At 39.7% G+C, this 22252-nt stretch overlaps 1 protein-coding gene across 1 annotated transcript; it reads right to left on the bottom strand.

The window, feature by feature from the left end:
- Positions 1–1734: 1734 nt before the first annotated feature.
- Positions 1735–21980, bottom strand: fmnl1a (formin-like 1a). The gene is made up of 25 exons (XM_012878830.3): positions 21205–21980; positions 13590–13673; positions 13107–13193; positions 12943–13016; positions 11673–11756; positions 11447–11590; positions 10915–11023; positions 10598–10674; positions 10419–10512; positions 9962–10036; positions 9645–9755; positions 7866–8015; positions 7649–7750; positions 6481–7042; positions 6267–6391; positions 5972–6174; positions 5634–5868; positions 5481–5549; positions 5321–5401; positions 5113–5242; positions 4865–5028; positions 4679–4780; positions 4503–4598; positions 3085–3190; positions 1735–2992 (listed from the first exon to the last, which is right to left on the bottom strand). The coding sequence occupies exons 1-25, from the start codon at positions 21379–21381 to the stop codon at positions 2928–2930; spliced, it is 3306 nt and encodes a 1101-aa protein (XP_012734284.2). The 5' UTR covers positions 21382–21980; the 3' UTR covers positions 1735–2927.
- Between the last annotated feature and the right edge of the window lie 272 nt (positions 21981–22252).

Raw genomic sequence — 22252 nt, 5'->3', positions numbered from 1 at the left:
TGAAGGCTACTTTAATAAGGCCAGCTTTGACTCACCCTGTCTCCATTGAGAGTGCTGGAGTGAAAGGATGAGTCTGACAGTCGCAGACACTAATCGGCTGCGTGTTCCCCTTTGCTTTCAGTTGTTGTTCTCTTTGGGTGTGTGGTCCATTAAAGCCAGCTAGCCTCGAGGTGAAGACAGGAGGATTTTTCATGGGGTTCAGTTCTGAACAACACGTGCAATATGTATTTGGCACTCTCACACTTCTACCAAGGTATTCCTCTTTGCCTTTGTCACTTATGCCTGTTTTTCTCCAAGGACCTGCTTACGTTTTTTCCTGGTGCCTGAATGATCTTGTAATTAAGTATTATATCAGCAGCACTGATAGAATAACACTGTTACCACAATAGGAGGTTGAAAAATTGGCTAGGTTTTTGTTTTTTTGTCTTTTATTAAATATTAACTTTCAGGGTACAGACTAAACAGTTCGCGGGCTTTGACGGTACAAATCTGCAAGCTCACAACCTCATACTTAGTGCATTCTGGATCTGCAAGGCAGATTCAAGCTCTGGGTTAAAGACTGAAAGAAACCCTGAAAGCCGAACGTTTTAAGTTGAATTTTGCTGTTTGTGCATTTGGTTGGCAGCAAGGAGGAACTATGTGGTAGTTTAGCCTACGTGGAATGGGAAAACCATGTGAAAATGCCTGGTGGACTTCTTCTTTTTTTCACAAAACAAGTGTTAGTGGGCTGTGATTTCAACACGCTTGGGGGGGGTTCAAGCATGTTGAGCACACTCTGGCAATCAGAAAAACCCATGCAAACTTGAAACTAAACATAGGAGAAATAAACATATATAAATATATCTAAGTGAGATGTGTGTGTATGATATAATTGTGAAAAAAAAATGTGAATATATATATATAAATATTTAGGCCTAGATTAAGTTCTATACTGTAAAATGTCCTCATCTCTTCTGATTTATATATTAGTGACCATTTTGTACAGATCTTTCTTTTTTAATTCATTCAGAGAGATACTACATTTCACACAGATTATTTATTCATATGCAGAACATTTTTATATCGTTTAAAATATCTGTGTAGATAGCTGGTAGGCTCTGTAATATACTTTGAGGTTCGTTTTGAAATTCTAGAGTTTTCTTTACAAATAATGAGTTGAACTTTATGTAATTATGACGATTTAAAAAGCTTTTCCCTGAAAATGCTCGTCCAGCTTGTCTGCACCTTTGCCTCCTATAATGTTAAAGTGTAAGAGGCTGGACCAGTGCCTGTTAGTAGGGGCTTATTTTGCTACTATCATTTTGTTTAGGTTTTGGGTTATTTTTATTTTTTATTTCTTTTTCTGTGTTCCTCTTTTTTCTCACCTTATCCTGTCATTCTGTATTTGTGATCTAAGTGGTATTAGTGACACTGGAGATGGTCAGAAACACAGAAAATGTAGTACTTACTGTAACGTGAGTCCAAAGGCTTCACGTGAGGCCTTGCAGCTTTGAACTAAAGGAAGATGTATGGCTTTATTTCTTTATTTTCTTTGTCCTGTTTGTTTGCATGTGAACCGATATGGCGGGAATGTGGATTAAAAAGGCTCAGAGACTATAAGTGTGCATTTTGTTGCTTATACTGCTCCAGTTTGTGGCTTTAAGTAGCATTTAAGCGAATCTATCGAAATGGTAAAAGATGAACTTATTAGGGAATCATGTGAAGATTCATGAAATCTTTGATTTTCCCATCGTCTTTTTTTTTTTTTCCTTCCAGATACTCAACCTACATTCTGTATGTATATGAGATTTTTAACTGAATGTGTGGATGTTCAAAAATCTTGGCATCAGAAATATATTAGAAAAACAAAATTGACTTGTAAATAGGTTGAGTCATAGAGATTTTACCGAATTATGTCCAAAAGGAAATGTTTTATTAATAAACTGTCATGATGGATACAAAGGTATATACAAAAACAATGCATGTATAGTCTCAAGCAAACGCACGGTGCAGTTTAGAAAAAAAAATAAATGAAAAAAGTTACGTACATGTTTTTTCAGAGTTATAAGAAAGTGTCGGAGGAGTGGTTTGCAAACATGAACGATACATTATTTTAGTATCTGTGACACGGGCATGTTCAGTCTTACTGTGAAGTTACGTGGTGATGACGATAGTGGGTGGGAGTGTTGAACGTCCAGAGATCAGAAGGCTCGAACGCACCCCAACGCCGGAAATCGGCTAAGATCGATTCTACCCATTTGTAGAGTAGTGTGACAAAAAGAACAAAAAGAACTACAGAAAATAGATCAATTATATGAGATATATAAAATTTAAATGCCTACTGATACTGGAGATAATTTATCAGTGTGGATGCCATGATATTCTGTGAGAAATGTGTGTTGTTTTTTTTTCCTGTGAGAAGACAGCAGGCACCTGAACCTGCCTTCTTTTGTACATAATTTGCTGTGATAATGTGTGTCCAATAAAGTGCAGCCCTCTTGTACAGTCTGATCTGGCTTTATTCCCTCCTGCTTTTGTGACACGATCTCGCACACGAGCCATATTTTGCATCATAAAGAAAGCAAGTACAAAAATACAACAACAATGGTTAAAAAAAGGTTTACTTTAACGATAAGTCATATTTTTTTTAAACAGTATCACATGTTCAAGCATACAAGTCCATTGTCGGAACATAGAAATAGTTAAAATTGTTTTGATGAATTAAAGCTGGTGAATTTATTGGTACAAATGGGGTATTTTCTCCTGTATTTACATCGCTAATTCACACAAAAAATATAGTTCATAGTAATACACATTGCCAAATGACAGATGCTCGTTATTGGTATATTGTATGTACAGATTATTCTAAAAGCTTGGTATAGTATCTTGTATATTTAAGTGTATGTCATGCATGTTTATTAAAACCACAAAAAATAAACCGCATTGACTCAAGTTTCCTGGCGCTGAGCTGGACGACGACCATCTGTGCGTCTGTAGGGCGCGGTCCTCAGATCTGAGGAAAAGCGATAACAAAGATGATGTCTGCAAGGAAGAGCATTACCTACGCTTTGCTATAAAACTCTCCAGTGTTTCTTGCTACTGTACCTGTAATAATATCCTCCAGAGCACCGTCTTTTCCCTCGCGCACTGGAGATTTCACCTGCCTCTTCTTTAGCTCCGCTATCAGATCCATCTTCGGCATCATGGGGCCCTAGGAGGAAGCCGCATATTGAAATCATTATTCAAAAGGAACGTTTTTTGTTTTTTTTCTCCTGCTGGATACAGACTCGGTGCATAATTGCACAGGTGCAGCCCTGTGCAGTTAAGGGAAACTCATAGTATATAGATTAATCCCACATATTTTAAACATTTCTTGTAATTTCTTGAGTTTACGATTTACAATTGTAATAGAAAAATTTGAATCGGTAAGATCAATAAAATAGGACTTTCAAAGCAGAAATATCAGCATTCCTGAGAAGTATGTTTTACTTGAATAAAGCACTTTGTGACCCGCCAGCTTCCCAAGCAATGACCTTTAGTTGCTTTGCCTGCATGTACAGGGTGTCAGGGTCTGTCTGCGGGACAACTGTCAAGTCAGCAGTCTTCCCCATCATTGTGTAGGCCGTAGCATGGCCATAAGATAACATTTGTGTGTTCAAAATCCTTATTCTAATTCCCTAAGAAAATACATTTTGGATTTTCTTTCATAGTAAGAGATCATAATCATAGTTAACTTTAAGTATTTGAACAATGTCATTGTGTTTAACAAACTTAAAAATCAGATTTCCTTGTGAAATTTTAATTACTAACATAAATTAACTAGTTAATTAATTGTTTTCTATCTTATTAAGAATCAGTTGTAATGAAATAAATATTACATATCACACTGTAATGTGGCCTCTGAATGGATTTTGTTTTATTTAGAAAAATTTTGTTTTAACCTCAACAGCTCTAATAATTAGAGCTGGTCATTTCAATTCTTCACTGTTTGATACTGTTTCTTGTTTTTCTGAGTACATGCTGTCTGCTGTAGGACTTTTTAAGTGATGCCACATGTCAGGTCGTACCCGGCAGACGTTTGATGTTTCATGATTAAAATGTGTTTTAGATAATCTGCTTTCCATCCATAAGAAAATGTGACTCTGTAGCTTTATTAAATGATTTCAGCAGGAATTCACAGAGTTATTATGGCTAGGCCAGGCGTCATAATCTAAGTTATGACACCTGTCCAAAAGTGGACTGTTGGAAAAAGTGGACTTTTGGAAAAATAGCTATAATAGAGCTTCTGAAAATATTCAATGAAATCAAAGACCTGAGGAATATTTGACATTTATTTCCTGATTATGTCCATTATCTGTTAAAAAAAGACCAAAAAAAGATTAAACATGATTAATATAAGTATCAAACTGGTGAAGGTGTGAACTGAGTTGGAAATAAACGTGTCTGTGATCCATACTTTAAAACAACGAATCAGAGAGGAATACATACTCCCAGATGACAACATTTCTGAGGAGGAATCTTACCTTTTGTGCTGCAGGTTTGTTTGGAGAAGGTGTTTCTTTCTCCTCAGAGCTCTCCTTTTCCAGTTTCCTTTTCAGCTCAATGTCTTGCTGTGCTGTCTGCATTAATATTTTTGGAGAAAAGAATTATTGGCATGCAAAGAGATGCTGCAAGAGATGCAAACAAGTCAGACTCTCACCTTATAAGCCTTTATGAAGCGCCCAAACAGCGGGAAAAACATGGAAGGCTGCGTGGTTTTGGGATTCTCTCCAAAATACTCCACGACAGAAGCATAAGCCTCCTAGAGAGAGAAGAACAATTGTATGAAACCATGATATTAAAAATCAGGCTTGTGTGAGGGGGTCGATCTTGGCAGTATTCCAACCTGTGCCGTCTTGCTGTCTTTGATCAGAGAGTCCAGGTGCTCGCTATTGGTTTTGATGAATTCCTTTAACACCGGACTGTCATCCTGCACCAGGAACTCCTTCTTGGTCATCTCCATACCTCGCTCCAGTGAACGGATGTCCTGAAGAATGCCATCCAGGGATACTTCCAAAGACAAATAAAGTCATTTAAAACACATTTTCAAACTAAAAAATAAAAATGTTGGATGACTGAAGTGTATCTATGTACCAAGAGCGGCTTTGTCTACAAAGCGAAGATCCGTGTGGAAGTTGACGAGGTCCGGGTATTTGTCAAGAACTATGTTAGTGATGAAGTGAAGTAGCGTCTGGGATCGGTCGGTGGATTTAGTCTCCAACAACTGAAAGGTGATGAAACCGGGTTACATTTTTTTCCCCCTGTAAACACAGTAGTAGATCTACAGAGCAAAGCTACTTACAAGGTCAAGACTCTGCAGCCTGAAGCCGTAGGCCGCCCCTCTCTTACTGCTGTTCATGTAGTTACCGAAGGCGAGAACAATCTGAAAGGGATTGTTTAAGCTGAGTTGGAGAATCTCACATTTGGACGTTACACCAATGCTTGTACACAGCATGACTTACTTCTAAGATCTTTTTCAGTTTAGCTGAAGACTTGATAGACATGGAAGCGGCAATGATGGAGTTCAGTTGCTGTGGATGAAGGGAAAACACCATAAGTCCATTTGGTCAAAGCCTATCCCAGGTAAAGCTTCACTGCTTTATCCACAAACTGACCGGCTGCAGGCGTTTGACGCTCTCTGGGAAGTTGCCCATAAAGGTAAGCGTGTTTATTCGCTGGTTTAGCCGAGCAATCTTCCCAAATTTCAAAATGAATTGGTCTTCATTTGTTAGCTCCTCAAGTGGACGGCCTTCTTTCTCGTAGTTCACAAGAAGCTTCATCTCAAAGTCTGACGGTATGAAGTGTTCAAGCAATTCCAGGAAGTCTAAGGACAGAGATTGCTGGTCGTACCTGTTCAATAGACAGATTAAGATTAAGGAGAGACGTAGAAGCAGAACGGACAGAGATAAAGCGTTATTCTGAGAACCATGAAGAGTAATGCAACATAACATACGTCTCGATGGCGGTGCAGATAGCAGATGGGCTCATTCCTCCCTTGCGGAGAGTGATGGCTAGATTCTTGGCCTTGTTTGCGTCGATAAGGGATGTCTTGGTGGGAGCCTTTTGGGCCACTTTTTTCTTGATCTTGGAGAGATCTGCTGGATTCCCCTGAGCCCTGGTTTTGAATTGTTCCTCAAAGATCTCCATGTTCAGCTCCTGGTATGGACAGAGTGTGGGTTAGAGAAAATGAATCGTTTCATTCCAGGATCCAATCTGAACAGCAATGTTTGCAAAATACGTAATCTCACCCCTAGAATCTGCTCGTCATCCAGCTCATTAAATACTGTGCCTGATACTTGGTTTGGTTTTAAAGCCTGCCAGTTCAACAAAGGCATTCTGTGCTTAGTCTGAATGGGCTTCTTAGTCTTGAAACCTGAGCAAACATAAACAAGAGAAGTGGTCAAACACGCATCAGGTCATGAACTTTAGTGAGATGTTTCCGATTTTTCTCAATGTCCTCACCAGATAGGGCATCTGGAGCTCCAGGAGGAGGTGGTGGTCCCCCACCAGGTGGGGGAGGGGGAGGTGGGGGTCCAGCTCCAGGTGGAGGAGGGGGAGGTGGGGGTCCAGCACCAGATGGTGGTGGTGGTGGAGGAGGAGGAGGCGGTGGTGGACCTGCTCCAGGCGGTGGAGGAGGTGGAGGAGGAGGTGGAGGTGGAGCCACAGAACTTCCATCTGATGGAGGAGTTGCAGTCTCCCCTGGACCACCAGGAGGGGGAGGTGGAGAGGGTAGTGTGGATGCTGAGGTGGGGGCGTTCGGTTGGACGGTTGAGGATGGGCTCTGGACATACTCAACAACTTTCACGGGCACAACCTGGATGTCAAGACTTCCTGAGGGAGTGCGTCCGAGTCGGAGCAACCCCTTGTCCTGCAGCTCCTGGATCTTCTGCTCCAGCTCGGAAGATGACTGACTGGTGGAGGTGCACAGACGCTCCCTGTCCCTCTCCCTCTCCCTGTCCAGCTCCCGCTCTCGTTCTCTCTGCTGCAAGGAACTAACCTGGGAACACGACTCCCGGAGGCTTTCCTATGTGATGCAGACAGAAATTTTAGCTTCACTTGACTGTCTTAATAAATAGTTTCTTATGGTTATAAGTCCCACGTTTGAAGTGTAAAGTCCCACTAGATTAATACTTTAAACTAAGAGACAGTTTTCACTACTTATATGACATTAACTGGCTTTGGGTATTAATTTATACCTTCAATGCCGATACTTGTTTATGTTTTCCTTCTGACAAGCAAAAATCTTCTACTTGCTTGAATTTAAGTGGGTAAAGCCAAACTATGCCACAGTTGCTGAGACTTGAAATTAGGATGTTGGCCGGATTTTGAACATGTTAAATTCAAACAAAGATGTGTGTTCAAAAACGGTGTTGCATATTAACTGGTAATTTTTTATATGTCTGTTTAATTTAAAATGATATTCCAAGTTGCATTAAAATTACAAGGTTATGGTGCTATTGTGACTTTAAATTTTCAGGAATAACAGAATTATTTTGCTCTCAAAACTTAATTGGATATGATTTTTCTAATATTAGGATCATAAGTAAGCACTTTTGGTCTAAATCAGTATGTTAAATGTCATGATTATACTCTCTCCTTGACTAATAGTGTGTTGTAGGTGAGTTCTTACTTTGAGCAGCTCAGTTTCCTTGGTGGCCTGCATCAGCTGCGTCTCGAGTTCAGATATTCTGTCCGTGGTCTGAGTCTCAAGCTCCTGAAGCCGGGAGCTCAGCTGCAACATAAAACAAACGTAGTCCTGCTATGACATGGCTTTATAAACCATAATCTCTTCACCACAAGGGTCTGCTTTACTTAGCTAACAACTCTCTAATGATGCAATATTTTACCTGACTGTTGTGATGCTGCAGTTCATCCACATGCTCTATGACTCCTCCCCTTTGCTCAGCATCCTCCAGCAGAGCTCCAACATCTAACACGTTGTCCAAGTAGGCCTGGATCTGGACTTGCAGCTTCTCGCTTTCTGTCTGTTTCAGACTCTGATGCACAGAAACACGTGATATTGACACATAATTGTCTGAGCTGCTTTTTCTGTAGCAGGTCCCAAGCTGTGGATTGACCTTCCCTTGGGCATTAGACAGGCCTCTTCACTTTCTGATTTTAAATGCCTTCTTTAGACCCCTCTCTTTCCCTTGGCTTTCAACACAATCTGAGACATTACATTTTATTACTACTTTTATATACCATTGTTCTTATTGCTTTATTGTTGATCATTTTGTATCTTATGATTGTGTATAGCACTTTGGTTCTGTGGGTGTTTAAAGTGCTTTATGAATAAAATTAGTATGGTTTATTATTGGTGCATTAACAGAGCTCATATGGCATGCAATAATATATGTTCTTTATATAAAATATTATTGTTTGTTTAATGCATATATTGTATAATCACTGACACGTTAGATATTTTTCTCAAGTCTAGTGACATCAGGTCATCAAGGGACAGGACACCATTATTTTAAACAGTTAAAAGCAGGTTCTCAATAATCATCACAAAACTATAAGTTAGAATTGAAGCAAGTATAGAGAAATAAAGAGCTTCGGGTTCATTTGAAAGTCCCTCTAGAAACTCGTCATGTATCTTCTAGCTTAAATAAACACATTTGGTAACACAGTCATATTACATTACACGGTCATATTGTCTTACATATGACATAACACTGTCTTGAAGACGAAGGAGTCTTCATGAATGCTTATAACTGCTGTCATTAACTGCCACTCGGTAAATTATGACACTTTTAATGCATTTTTTAAAATGTCTTTGTTATGACAACTTGACATTAACCAAGAAATCATAACCCACCATAAATATGTCATAACAGGTCCAATCATGAGGCTTTAAAAAGTTTTTTAGATGTATGTGTTAACGTTACCTTACACTGTCATACGGGATTGGTCTTAACTTTGGCTGGCATGAGAGCATGAATATTTTCCCTTAACTCAAGTAAAGTAGAACATGCAGAACTAATTGTTAACATCTCATTAGAAGTTATACTGAGAGGTTGATTTAATAACAGTCATTAACATTTACCCTTATCTCAAGTAAAGTCGAACAAGTATGACTAGTTGCAAAGATGTCATTGTTATTATACTGACAAATGCTTTAATGACAGAGTCATTGTTAGTGCAATGTCTTCCTTGATCTTAATCACAATAAAACAATTTAGACTTGTCATAAAGACTGATAAATACCCTAACAAAACCAGTGGTCAAGGAAAGAGATACACTTTCTTTAATTTGTTTTGCACAATACTTATTTTTTTTTCTTCTTCAACCCCACCATGCCTCACCGCCATCCGTTCAAAACATATAACACAAACATGCATCTAAACTACTTCGTAAAGGTTTTTAGTTAGACCTGTTATGACATATTTATGATGGGTTATGATTTCTTGGTTAATGTCAAGCTGTCATTACAAAGACATTTTAAACTATGCTAACTTTGCATTAAAAGTCTCATAATTAACCGAATGACACTTAATGCCAGCAGTCATAAACATTCATAAAGACTCCTTGGTGTTCATGAAGGTGTTATCTCAGCCTAACATTTTTGTATTTCTTTGCACAACTGATAGATAAAGGTCTAACCTGTGTTTTTCCACAGTACTCACCTCCAGATACTTGTCCAATCCAAGGTGAGTGAACTCGTACTGCAGATGGACTCGGAAGTTCATGTTCTCCACAGAATGGACCACGATGTTGATAAACTGCATGCAGGCCACCTGCAGACAAACCAGCGTTAGACCCAGCGAGTTAGTTTCCCCTCATTCAGTTTAAAAAGGCTTTCTTAATCTCAAAGGTAAAACAATAGAGGGAACGGCCTTATTCTTATTTGACATAAAATATTAATATTAACTAATATTAAAGGATTTCATAACATAAAATCAGACAACACTGTGTATTAACGGGGGTAAATCCCTGGTCCTACCATGAAGTCGATGTTGTTGTCGTCATTGATGAAGTACTCCATCAGTTTCTCAAAGCGGTTCCTCTCTTTGCTCACCTGGAAAAAAAAAAAAGACAAAAGCACAGTCAGATCTGCAGTTAAACAAGTGCCCACCAGGGGGCATACATTTTCACATTTCCGATTAGTTAAACGAATTGAATTCACCTTCTTGAACTAACTGAACCAGAACACAACCACACACACACACACATACACACAGAAATACTACATTGCTGCACTACAACTGGTGTTTGAATGTACACACACACGCATGGCTGTCACACACGTTAGACATGTGACAACACTGCATGTGAGAGATGGACTGTGTCATTGACCAGATGAGTCACGAAATAGTGCAAGAGTGCAACAATAGGATTACTAAAGGGCAAAAATCACACGGGACTTGTGTTGGAGGGGGGTAAAAAAATACTAATTTCACCTCCTTAAAGTTATCAAAAGCGGAGAGAATGATGTCGTGCCCTCCTCTGACGAGACAAACGGCAGCCAGCAGCTCCAGGACGAGGGCTTTGGTCCTGTCACGGCAAAGCGAGAACACGTCAGGTGTCCGTACCGACTGGCCAGTGAGGCGCAGTTTAACTCAAACCCAAGGGAGCTCACCTGGGATTCCTGCTGTTGAGGCTGAGGGTGATCTCGTTCACACAGCGCGGGTGAGTCATCACAAGGTTAAAACCAGACTGAAAGCAGAAGAAGGGGTTAAAATAACTGGCCTCAAGTTGGTTGACGCAACAGAAAGATAACAGACATTTGAAAAATTGACAATTTTCTTTCAGCTTTGTGCTGAAATTCAAACAAAAGCAGTAGAAGCTTAAGATTTTTGCTGACCCACAGTTATATAATTTAACTTTGTTTTTTTTCCGACATGTTTAGGTGACGAAATATGAATTAGGGTACACGATCAGAGCGGTGTTTGATACCTGGTAGTTCATGATGGCTCTCAAGCACATAATGCACACGTGTATATCATCTCTCTGTTGGGATAGATGCGACTTCTTGTGCATCCTGTTCGACAGAGTGGAGCTTATTCTGCAAAGCGACAAGTATAAGGGAAGAAATAAACAAAAGCAGTGAGAGAGGTCGTATGATATTTTCAGATGGTTTCATTCTAAGACTGAGAAATAGCTATAAATGCAATCCATGTGGCTGCAAAGGCTGTCAACCGCACGCCACTGTGACTTCAGGGAACAGCTTTTGACGCCGGACATCTTGGATCGGTCGGACAAACAGCAGAGGGGAAAATGTGCAACAAATTTGCGGGAAGATCTAATTCTGCCCTATCATTCTCTCTGAGAAAACCATTGACTTCTGCTTTACTAAAGCTAATATTTTATCTGTTCAACTAAACGTGCTGCAAGTTCCTTTTTAAGAACAGCTCATGTTGTGGTCTGAACGATGTAGGTCTCTTTCTAACCAATCTCGCGCTTCCAATGATCGTTAATGGCTGCGTACCTTACGGTAAGGGCCCGTGCAGCTCTGCTCATCCCATGCGAGTGACTGCTGCCGGAGCTCTTGGTCAAATCCTCCATCGACCGCTCTACCGGTTTTTGTCTGTCTGACAGGCTGCCCCCATTTTCCACGGTCTCCAGGTCAAATCTGCAAAAAAACATTGAGATTCGCTCTCAGGGATCGGAATCACCACAGGAAGAGCACCACCAAGTATTCTGTCGGTACTCACGAGGTGTCACTTTGAGCATGGGACAGATATTCCACCAGAACGTCCAAACCTTTGTTCTGTTCATTGAGAAACTCCTGAGCCCATCTGCAGAAAAAATGATAGGTCATGTTGCCGTGTATCCATGGACGAATGGGCATTGCCACGTAGATATCACAATAAATCATAAAACCAGACTCAGCCTGTTGCTGCATAGAACCCAGGATTTTTTTCTCCCAGAACTTACAAACATGGGTTGAGTTTATGCCTTGATTAGAACAGAAATAGAAATCACTACGTCGACTGACTTTACGACTTGAACTTTACGTTTGCGTAAAAGCTAGCATTAGCGCTGCAGAATAGCTTGCTGCTATAGGAAATTCATAACATCAGGGTTTAATGTCTACCGTAACTGAGACAGCTTGCTAATATGTTTATGCTCAATGACATGACTCAGAGTTATGGATTATTTTTGGACATGCAGTGTGTCAGTCAAATACAGTCCATGAATAATCAATGACAATAGTCATTTCCATAGCACCTTGCTTATTCGTATCTATTTTAGTTTTAGACTGTTACTACTCAACAAGGCCAGTTGAGCGTATTTGCGCAGCACCAGTGGAGTACATGTTAATACCAGTGTAATAAAGGATGTTGAAGGGGCAAAGATGAAATCTGTCACAATTAAAACAAAAAATACATCAAAAGAACTAGTCAAAAAAATTAAGCACCACATAAAAAGAGACAATGATATGATGCGGATATGCTGTGGGGCAGAAATTATGGAAATTATTTAGTCATCAAAGAGGTTTGAATTTAGAGGGACTGGAAGTAAAATGGGGTGATTGTTTGACTATTTGTTTACTCCACCCTCTGGTGCAACAGGTCCAGTTAGTAATCATGTTAGCATTGCTAATATCAATAGCAGGAGGAATGTGAGCCTATCAGATGGTGAAGCTTGTATCTACATAAGCTTTGCCTGAACTGCTGGTTATACAAGAACTCTGCTTGGTGTAGCGCCAGTATCAGTTGTAGTCCTTACTAAAGAATTTAGCCAGTTTGTCAACTGGTAGACTGCATGGCTGGAGAGAATGTAAAAGCAGGTATTATTTCTTTCGTATATTCATCATTGCATCATTGTGTAACATTTCTATGGGGCGCATCCCGGAGAAAGACAAGAAAAGTTGACTCGGCCTTAAAAACGTGCAGAGGAATTAAAAATTAAAAGTGGGAATCTGCAAAAATAAAAAGTACTTTCATTTTAAATAATGAAATGACAATCACGCATACTGACCCGATGTGATTCGTGCGAAGGGATATCTCCAAGGCTTTAAGGACCTGGGTTGCATCTTGAATTTTTTTCTTTGACTAAAGAAGGGGGTGGGAAAAAATCATTTCATGGTGGGATCACACATGCTTGAAGATAAATGTGATATTTATCTATAATATTCCACCGACCCTGCGGGACACCCCTCCTTGATCTTGGTAGAAGCTCTTTATCTTGGACAGGTAGGTGGACGGAGGGCTCTTCACTTGGAACCGCTCCTGTGAGACACAGACAGAGCAGATTTTAACGAGCGCACGGAACACTTTATTGCGCTTTATCAGCAAACCGTTGACTAGCAACCAGCGCGCTATCATCATATTTGTGCAACATTTAGCTCTATTGCTGCATGCTCCATTTACAAAAAAAAAAAAGAAAAAAAAAGACTAACCACTCTTGGTTACCATAGCGACACCTCTATCAGTCACCACCACAGAAACTGCAGGGCCTTTCAAACTGCACGCACCTCGCCGACCTTTTTTTTTCGCTGAACGCCTATGTACTCTGAGTCAACTCTATCCACGGTGAGGGCACTGGTGCGGGGATCCTGCTCAGTGCCCCGTGACGTGTGTTGCGGTTCAGAGTGATGAAACGTTGTCAATAAACACCAGCCTCACCTGATCGCAGACTAATTCCCACTTCTTGTCGTTGTCGTATTGACTCAGCAGCTTAAGTTTGTCTGGAGGCAAATTCATGTAGCTCTGGAAAAAAAAAGAGAAAGAGAAATTATATGTTTTTTTTTTAATTATCATGTAAAGAGATTTACATTAATTCCCTCTGCCGGCTTTTACTTGTTTGTCACGCCTAAATGCTTCGGATCAAAACATTTTTAAATCAGACAAAGATATTAAGCATACAGTATTCAAATGAGGATCTCGTTTATTTAGGTTAAAAAAGCTATCCAAACCAGGTTGGCCCTATTGGAAAAAGTAATTGCCCCTCTAAACCCGATAACTGGTCCCGGTGGGCAACAACTGGTATCAGATGTTTGCAATGGCTGACAGTGAGTCTTTACATTTCTGTGGAGGTACTCTTTGATGCAGAACTGTTTAATTCAGCAACATGGAGGGTTTTTGAGCACCAACAGCCCATCCAAAACCATGTCACAGCATATCAATGGCATCAGGATCCCTGCTTTGACTAGACCATTCTAAACACTTGGTTTTATTTGATCTGAACCATGTAGAGGTGGACCTGCTGGTGTGTTTTGGATTGTTGTTGTGCTGCATAAATCATGTATGCTTGAGGGTAAGGTCTCAAACTTTTGGTTCAGGACCTGATCTGGGACCAGCCCCAGACTATGCTACTGCTTAACCGTCAGGATGATGTTCTCTTTCTAGAAATGATGTGTGAGTTTTACTGTACAGATAACAGGACCCGTATCTTCCACATTTTCCTTTTCAGTTCACATTTCCCCAAACATTGCTCAGAGTACCTTCCTGTGAGGCAGCGTTTCTATTAATTTTGGCCTCAGGACTCCCCCATGGATACCATTTTTTGCCCCGTGTTGTTTTCTTCGTTAAATCATAAACTCTGACCTTAGCTTTAGATGTTGTCATGGGTTCTTTTACGACACTCTGGACGAGCCGTCAATGCAGGAGTAATTTAGGCAGCCTGGAGGCTTTGTAACTCTTTACAGACTGATAGATGTCAAAAACTTATTTACTCATTTCTTCTGGAATTTCCTTAGATCGGATCGTAATGCAATGCTTTTTAATAAAAAAATAAAAAAATTATTAGTCTTCTTCATGCCGTCAGACAGGATTTATCTAAGTGATTTCTGGATTCTGTGGGTTGAAGAAAAAATAAGCTGAAGCAAAAAATATTTACTTAACGAGCGTTAATTCATGTTTTTAAAAGATGACCAGTTACAATTTCACATAGCAGCAAGCTGTTTTCTCTTAATATTGGAAATCACATTCAGAAAATGGATTTTTGTGTTTACTAATTTTACCTTTACCATATAATAAAATCTGTTTGATGATCTGAGGGTGACAAGAAGCTAAAACAGAAGACATTTGTCAGGAGGCAAATATTTTGTCATGGCACTACAGAATTGAGAGCTCATCCTGCTGTATGCATTCTTTCATCTTTCTTTCTTAAGCAGTAACACTTAAGTCTAAAAATACATCCATCAGCGTTCAACAAGAAGTAGGAGGATGTACCTGTTCGGAGCAAAAATGACTCAGTGTTTACATGAGCTGTTGATGGTTGTCAGGAAATACTCAGTTCAGCTTGACGAAATATCAAAAGTAAATTTACATTTTTCAAATATGTTTTATCAATAGGATGCCCAGCAATAAAACGTCTGTGTCAATTTCTTCATTCTAACACATCTTGAAACAAGTGAAAGTATCCAGACTTCTTTTTCTGGCTTTTAACACTTTAAACTTTATCTTATATCTGTTATTTTGACTTTTTTCTGTTTTTGTCATTAAGTTTTGTTTGATTGCATTTTTCTTGTAGGTGAATGGCAATAAGCTACAGCTAATCAGCTTGAGAACATGAGATGGCAGATTCACAAAAATAAAAGGTTGCTACCTGTACCTAAAGGTGGGTAGTAACTAGTTACATTTACTCAGTCACATTTTCTTCAGTAACTCTTGAATGAAATGTACTTTTAGGAGTAGTTTTCCTGCACTGAATTGTTTTACTTTTACTTGAGTAATATTATTAAAATGCATCACTACTCTTACTTGAGTAACATTTCTGGCTAATCTATGCACCGCAACTAACCTAAATGAACAAAGAACAGGTTTGTTTTTACTAAAAATGCACCAGAGAGACACACAAATACAGTTTATGTTAAAGTGAGGCTTCTTGTCTGGACACAAGCTTTGTATCTGCTCAGCCCTTTGAGCCATTTGGAGGTGAACTGAACATACAGCAAACAGTAGATAACATCATTGGATAACATTATTACTTGACAGTATTCTAACTCACTGTATATACATGGACTGCTCTAAGTATTGGTTATGTAAGTTTCATGTTGAAAAACTGATCAAAAGGTGTTTCCTCTGCCTGTTCATATATATATTTTTGTTTTTAAATACCTAATTTTTGTATGACTTTATATTTTCGATTACACTTTCTAAAAAAATGTTAAATGAGTTGTCATGATTAGCTCCTCTGTACTTGAGTCGCCTTCTTACCAAACCCTTTTTTACTCTCGTAAAAAGTAGTGATACTCTTAGTTGAGTACAATTTACGGCTACTCAACCCACCTCTGCCTGTGCCCTCTTCCTCTTTTTAAAGCCATATATTTAGAACGTGTACAGGCTTTGGTGTTGCATTGCCCTGTTGAAAATGGATAGATGACCCTGGGAAAGATATTGACCTTAAAGCGGTTTATGTTGCAGTACTTCAGTGCCTGGTTCTGCATCCCTGAGGTGTACCTAAGCAGCGCTATCAACAAAGATACAATCAATTACAGCCTGACTTTTTCACATGTTGCTCAAAACACTCGACTGTATGTTTTTGATTGGGTTTTCCCCAAGTCAAAAGTTAGCTCTAAGGTAATAAACGCACTGCTGTGTGCCAAAAGCTTTTAATTTATGATTTGATTTGCATTGCATCCGCAAGATATAACAGAGTTAGTGATAACCATATATCTATTTTGCCAGACTGCCTACAGGAACGAAAAAGACAAAGTAAACATATAAATCTTGTTTTTCTACTTCTGTTCTCCAAATCCTTTGAAATGGGTATGATTAAGGAATGTACACGCCGTACATAGCAGGGATCAGTGCTGAAACCCCCCACCTCCACAGGTTTTTAGTGTAGGTTGTCGTTTTCATATCAAGTTTAGTTCTTAGTGTCGAGAAAGGGCAGGTTCTGCATAAATGAGTAGAAACTGCTCCTTCTGTTTGAGTGATTGAGAAGTTAAGGAAACAAGGACCCACAATGCTGTCAATCCTTCAGCATGAAAGAAGGAATATTATTACATTCTTGTGCAAATTTTGCATTTATATAACCCCCAACCCGCCCCTCCTTAATGCCAGATTAAGCACTATGATATGACCTACAACGCCAAACACACAGTTTACTGTAAAACAAAAAAGACAAATGGGTTTAGTCAGCTCTGGGTGTGGTTTGCAGTTACCCCACACACACCCAAACAGCGGCTTGGGGTTGCTTTCTCACATATTCAAAAAAGAAGAGGTTCAAAACGGAAATGGCCCGTTGCTGTGGCGCTGTAGAGCCGCGCTTCGTCCTTGGTGGGGCAAGGGTGGAGCCCCTCTGTGGGTTTCGGGGAAGGATAAAAAGGACAGATAATAATGCAAGTCCCTGCACTTTTTTGCTTGGGATGAAACGAGGGTGTGTGTGTGTGGGGAGGAGAGAGATAAAGAAGGGAAAAAGTCCACTTCTCATTTCTTAAAAGAGTTGTTGATTCAAATTTTCAATCTTGTTTTTAGCGTGTCTTAAGCTTGCAGTGGAAGTGTTCTGCTAAATGAGGAAGTGAGGTCATACATTCATGTGAGCACTGGGAGGGTGTGACAGGCACAAAGCCGCACTGCCAAGTTGGCTGCTAACTCAGTTTGTCACACAGATGCGCTCATTTTTAAGCTTTCGAAAATTCAGCTTTAAAGTGCAGATGTCATTTGTGTCAGGGGAAACAAACAAACTAAAGCAGAATTATTCTTCGTCTGATTTAGTCCAGAATCTGACCAGGCTGCTCCTTTTAGCCATTCGGAGGTCAGTTTAACGGTGCACTTTGGATCATTGTCTTCCAAAGTCCATGTTACACTTGAGCTTCAGGTCCAAACTCATGGTTGGATTTTCTGGTAGAGAGCAAAATCGTGGCAGGTTCTTCGGGTCCTGAAGAAGCAAAGCAGCTATCAATCATGACCATCAAACTGTCATCGGCACGTTTGGCTGTTGGCATAATGTTCTTTTCTAAAATGCACCAGAAGTAACAAGAGGCCCGCCATCCGGAAGGATTAGATTTGCTCTCACCCGTACACGGATTATTTTCTCAAAAGGCGTTGGAGATCATTTAGATGTTATTTTTGGAAAACGTGACATTTGTTTTGTGTTTACTTGAGTCAGCCTTGGTTTTGTCATGAAACTCCCATGGATGCTATTATTGCCTATTGTTGAATCATGAACACTGGCCTTATCTGAGATAACTAAGGCCTCCGGTGCTTTATATGTTGGCCCGGCTTCTCCTATGCCTCCTGCACAAGATGCTTGTGCACTCTTGGGGTAGTTTTAGTAGATCGGCTTGTTCTAAAAAGGTTCACCACTGTTCCATGTTTTGTTTTGTTTTTTTCATTTGTGAATAATGGCACTCACTGTTGTACGACAGAGGTCCAAAACTCTAGAGACAGCTTTGGAACATTTTCCACACTGCTAAATGTCTGACTTTGTGTTTCGTCTTTTTTTTATACCATTATAGATTTCTTTGAGAACTTTTACCCTACTTCCTGTTGTCAGACAGGTTACATTTAAGTGATTCTATAGGACAATCAAGAGAGAGCAATCAAGCCTGGGTGTGACACTGAAACTGAAGGCAACTTTCCAAAAAAATCTGGTTAGTTGCAGTTAATTCAGGGTTAAACGAGGATAGCACAGACCCTGTGGCACTCTTTCAGTGTGAGGCCCACATATGCATCAGCTATCAAGAAACGCCTATAATGTATACCCTATACATTTGTTAACATACTTTGATAGATGTTGATCGGTGGTAAACTGTCTGTACTGGTGTAACTTTATCAAGTCCTGAAGACTCCAACGGCCTTCACGCTACATGTAGTCACATTTACAGGCTAGCAGCGATAAGCTACAATGTAGCCAAAGGTGTTCTGGGGCAGAAAGACAGAAAAAAGGCCAGACAATCAGCACCGCCACGCCCTCTGACCACTGACTGCAGACAAAGCCCAAAGAAACTACAAGAAAGTCGGACCTGGGGTTCGAACCGGCAACCAGTGTTGCCAGATTCTTTTGAACACACTTGGCCAGAAAAAGAATAGCTTTGAATGGCATGTTAACATTTGGGATGCTTCCAACAACATTTGCCAGGCTTTTTGGAATATTCATTAGAATATTCTATCAAAATGTGGCAGAAAAGCAAAAAGTCTTGCCCATTTTTACAAAATGCCCTTTCCTTGCGTTGACATTATTACTTAATTTATTTTGAAATGTCTAGAATCTGTCAAACCTGATCTTTGTGTGTAGGTTACTTGGTTGCCTGATTGCACACTTTGTGTGAACTGGAGTCTGTATGTGCAAAGTTTTCTGCTTTAGTGCAGTTGTATGCTAATATTGTGTTTTTTTTATTATATGTGTAATAGTTCTACGCTTTTAACATGAGTTCAATAGAGGTTGAAATTTGGGCTGGTATCTTGTGAGTTGGGCGGGTTTTGCCTTGTGTTTGGGCTGGAAATGCATCTTTGACTGATCCACAAACCATAAACAGAGTAACTAATTCTATGTTCCAGTAACCAAATAATGTATTATACAAGTCTCTGTACAATGTTAATAAACAGCCATTGTAAAATCTGCAAATGATCTGAATGCTTCCATCCATCTATTGTCCGTACCAGTCTACTCTTGGTTGTAGACGGGCTGCTGCCTATCTCCAGCCATCATTGTGTGATAGGTGGTGTAAAGCCTGGAGAGGTCGCCGGTCACACACCCATGCAAGCACAAACCAATACCTAAGGGCAATTAACTCAACCAAATAACCAATCAGTCTTGCTCTTTGAGCTGTGGAAGGATGCCGGGGTTTCCAGAGAGAACCCACAAATGCACGGGGAGAACACAAACTCCATGCAGGAAGACACCAGGCATGGATTTAAAGCCAAGACCTTCTTCCTGCATGGAAACAGCCAGATCTAAATACCATATCTTTAAAACAAAATGATGCAAATTTTTAATGCCTCAGATATTAAAACTGAGAAATATGTATCTTTTGATGAGGTCTACTTTATAATATTCCAACTGTTTAGATGTAAGTCATGAGAATGCTTCTCAAACTTTCAAACTGGGCATTTATTATGGAGTTGCACGGCTTTTATCATCAATCTGCTGTCATATGGGAACTGGGGAGACAAGTCATTGTTGTAATTTAGCAGTGCTGTTTGAAAATGTAATATTTCCCCTTTCTTGTGACATAGGATGGCGTTTGCGTAGGAACTTTGTTGGGTTTTTTTCATCATGCTGCAATGTGTCAAAATGTTTTTTTTTTTTTTTTTTTATGCAGCACGCACACGTCTGAATTAATTTTTTTTAGGACTTAAACTAATACCCATTTGATTATAAGCTGCAACGAGTGACTCTTTTTACACCTAGTATAATAAAACAATTGTTTTATTTTGAACTGACTAACAATAAAATCCTTAATTTTGCATTTGGAGTGTTGTTTGTTTATTTCTCACTACATTTAAATAAATCTAGAAAATGATAAAACCCTTGTGAGCTGTTGTAATGTTTACACGGGCTGCCAGCCTCCCGCACACAGCAAATGACAGGAATAAGTGACGTTTATTCCAGTACTTTAGAAAGTTTATTCTGATGAGTTCACGCCTCAGTTTATAATCTCTGTTCTTTGCATTGCATTAATGCATTACTTTGAGATCCCACCAACATAACAATAAAGTAGAACAATATATATATATATATATATATATATATATATATATATATATATATATATATGTATATATATATATATATATATATATATATATATATATATATTACAAGAATTATAATTTGCTCTGATGGCTTTGTAATGCAGAAAATACTAAACAAGTATTTCTTGCAAAGTTCGGGTATTTTTGTCCTGGTTCAAGGGACTGTTGAAAGAATGGTGAAATACTTGCCTTCCGGTCCTGTGTGCTTTCTTTTAAATGTGTTGCTCAACTTCCCCTTGAGGCCAGTTACCCATAAAGGCACTAATCACCCCTTTTCTAGTCTGGCCTTTCAGACATACTCAGAGTTATTGGCGAGCAAAATGGCAGATTATAGTTGACTTTCAAGTGGCATTAGATTTCACGCCAGAAAGTGAGGTAAATTGCGACAAAACACACAACACATAATAGAAATATTGGTAAGCAGGACTACAAAAAACGTTGCATTTAAGTCTCAGTTAACTTATGTTATGCCGTTTCCTATTTGTGGCTCCTGGTCAGATGGTTCATTACCAAAACCAGCATGAAGTTTCTGCAGCTGCATCTACATTCTGGTTTGTTTCCATATGCAGTAAGGGTGTGTACCTCAGATACTTACCAGCACCACATTGAAGCGCTCCTCTAGCTCCTCTTCTGGTGGCATTGGAAGTTTTGGCGGAGACGACTGCTTCTTCTGCAAAGGCAGCGTGGGGTCGCTCATCGCTGAAACCGAGTTCCTGGCCTCTCTGCCCTCGGCCGCCTCAAGCTCCAAGCCTCCTGCGGCCGCATTCCCCATCACTAATCTCCACAAGTAATCCAGGAGGAAAGCTGTACACAAACCAATTCACCTCAGAAATCAGAGGGTTCCACAGCAGAGCAACCGAAGGCGATCACTCAAAATGACAGGAAAGAGAGTCCCGGGCCTTCAAGGTGATGAACATCAAGTCTCTGCTTCACTGAAATCTTGCTTCTCCAGATGACACAAGAACTGATGAAAAAAGCCGGCTTGTCCTCATGTTTGCTCTCTAATTAACATCTCTAAGGTAAAAATCCTTGTCAGGTCCTGCCAGAGCTGGAAAAAAAAAAGGCATGTGCCTCACCAACTACGATCTGCACTGGGCGAAAAAGTCTGCTAAGTAAAAACGCAAAGGCCTGCATGCGAGAGGAAGGAGAGGGAGTGTGATACACTCTGTAACTAAGTCAGAAACCACAGAAGCACAAAAGCAGAAGAGTAACTTCCTGTGTGTGACAACAACATAACCTGGTGTGGAGAACAGGGTGGAAGACAAATGTGGCAGCCATTTGTGACATGCATCAACTATAGGTGGATGATCAGAAAAAGAAAGTGGAACGGTGCAGGAAAAAATGAAAGAAAGATAAAATATGAATAGTTAAAAACTGTTATTACATTGGCAGATGCACATGTAAAATATAACACCGGGCAAAAAAGGCGAGAAAAATGCCCCTAGTTCGTGGTGCAAAACTCTGAACTAAACCTGTTTATTTCCCTGAACTTCTGTTTTACATGATTAATTTGCTGCAGATGAATGTTTACCGGTCAGGTAAATTAAGGTTACTTTGGAAAGGATGATAAAACAGCGTCTCCGTGTGGTAAAAAGCAGTTGTTGCATACAGAGTCATTGTGTGTTTGTCTACCTCAATCTGCA

Source organism: Fundulus heteroclitus, chromosome 16 (assembly GCF_011125445.2).
Source record: "Fundulus heteroclitus isolate FHET01 chromosome 16, MU-UCD_Fhet_4.1, whole genome shotgun sequence".
Taxonomy (NCBI): Eukaryota; Metazoa; Chordata; class Actinopteri; order Cyprinodontiformes; family Fundulidae; genus Fundulus; species Fundulus heteroclitus.
The sequence above is the reverse complement of the archived record's forward strand: the minus strand, read 5'-3'. Positions and strand labels throughout refer to the sequence as shown.

Coding starts and splice junctions, on each gene's coding strand:
- fmnl1a (XM_012878830.3), bottom strand. CDS start 21,381: ATGGGGAATGCGGCCGCAGGAGGCTTGGAGCTTGAGGCGGCCGAGGGC. Junction 10,513..10,597: donor CTCAACAGCAGGAATCCCAG/GTGAGCTCCCTT, acceptor TTGCCGTGACAG/GACCAAAGCCCTCGTCCTGG. Junction 6,392..6,480: donor AGCTCCAGATGCCCTATCTG/GTGAGGACATTG, acceptor ATGTTTGCTCAG/GTTTCAAGACTAAGAAGCCC.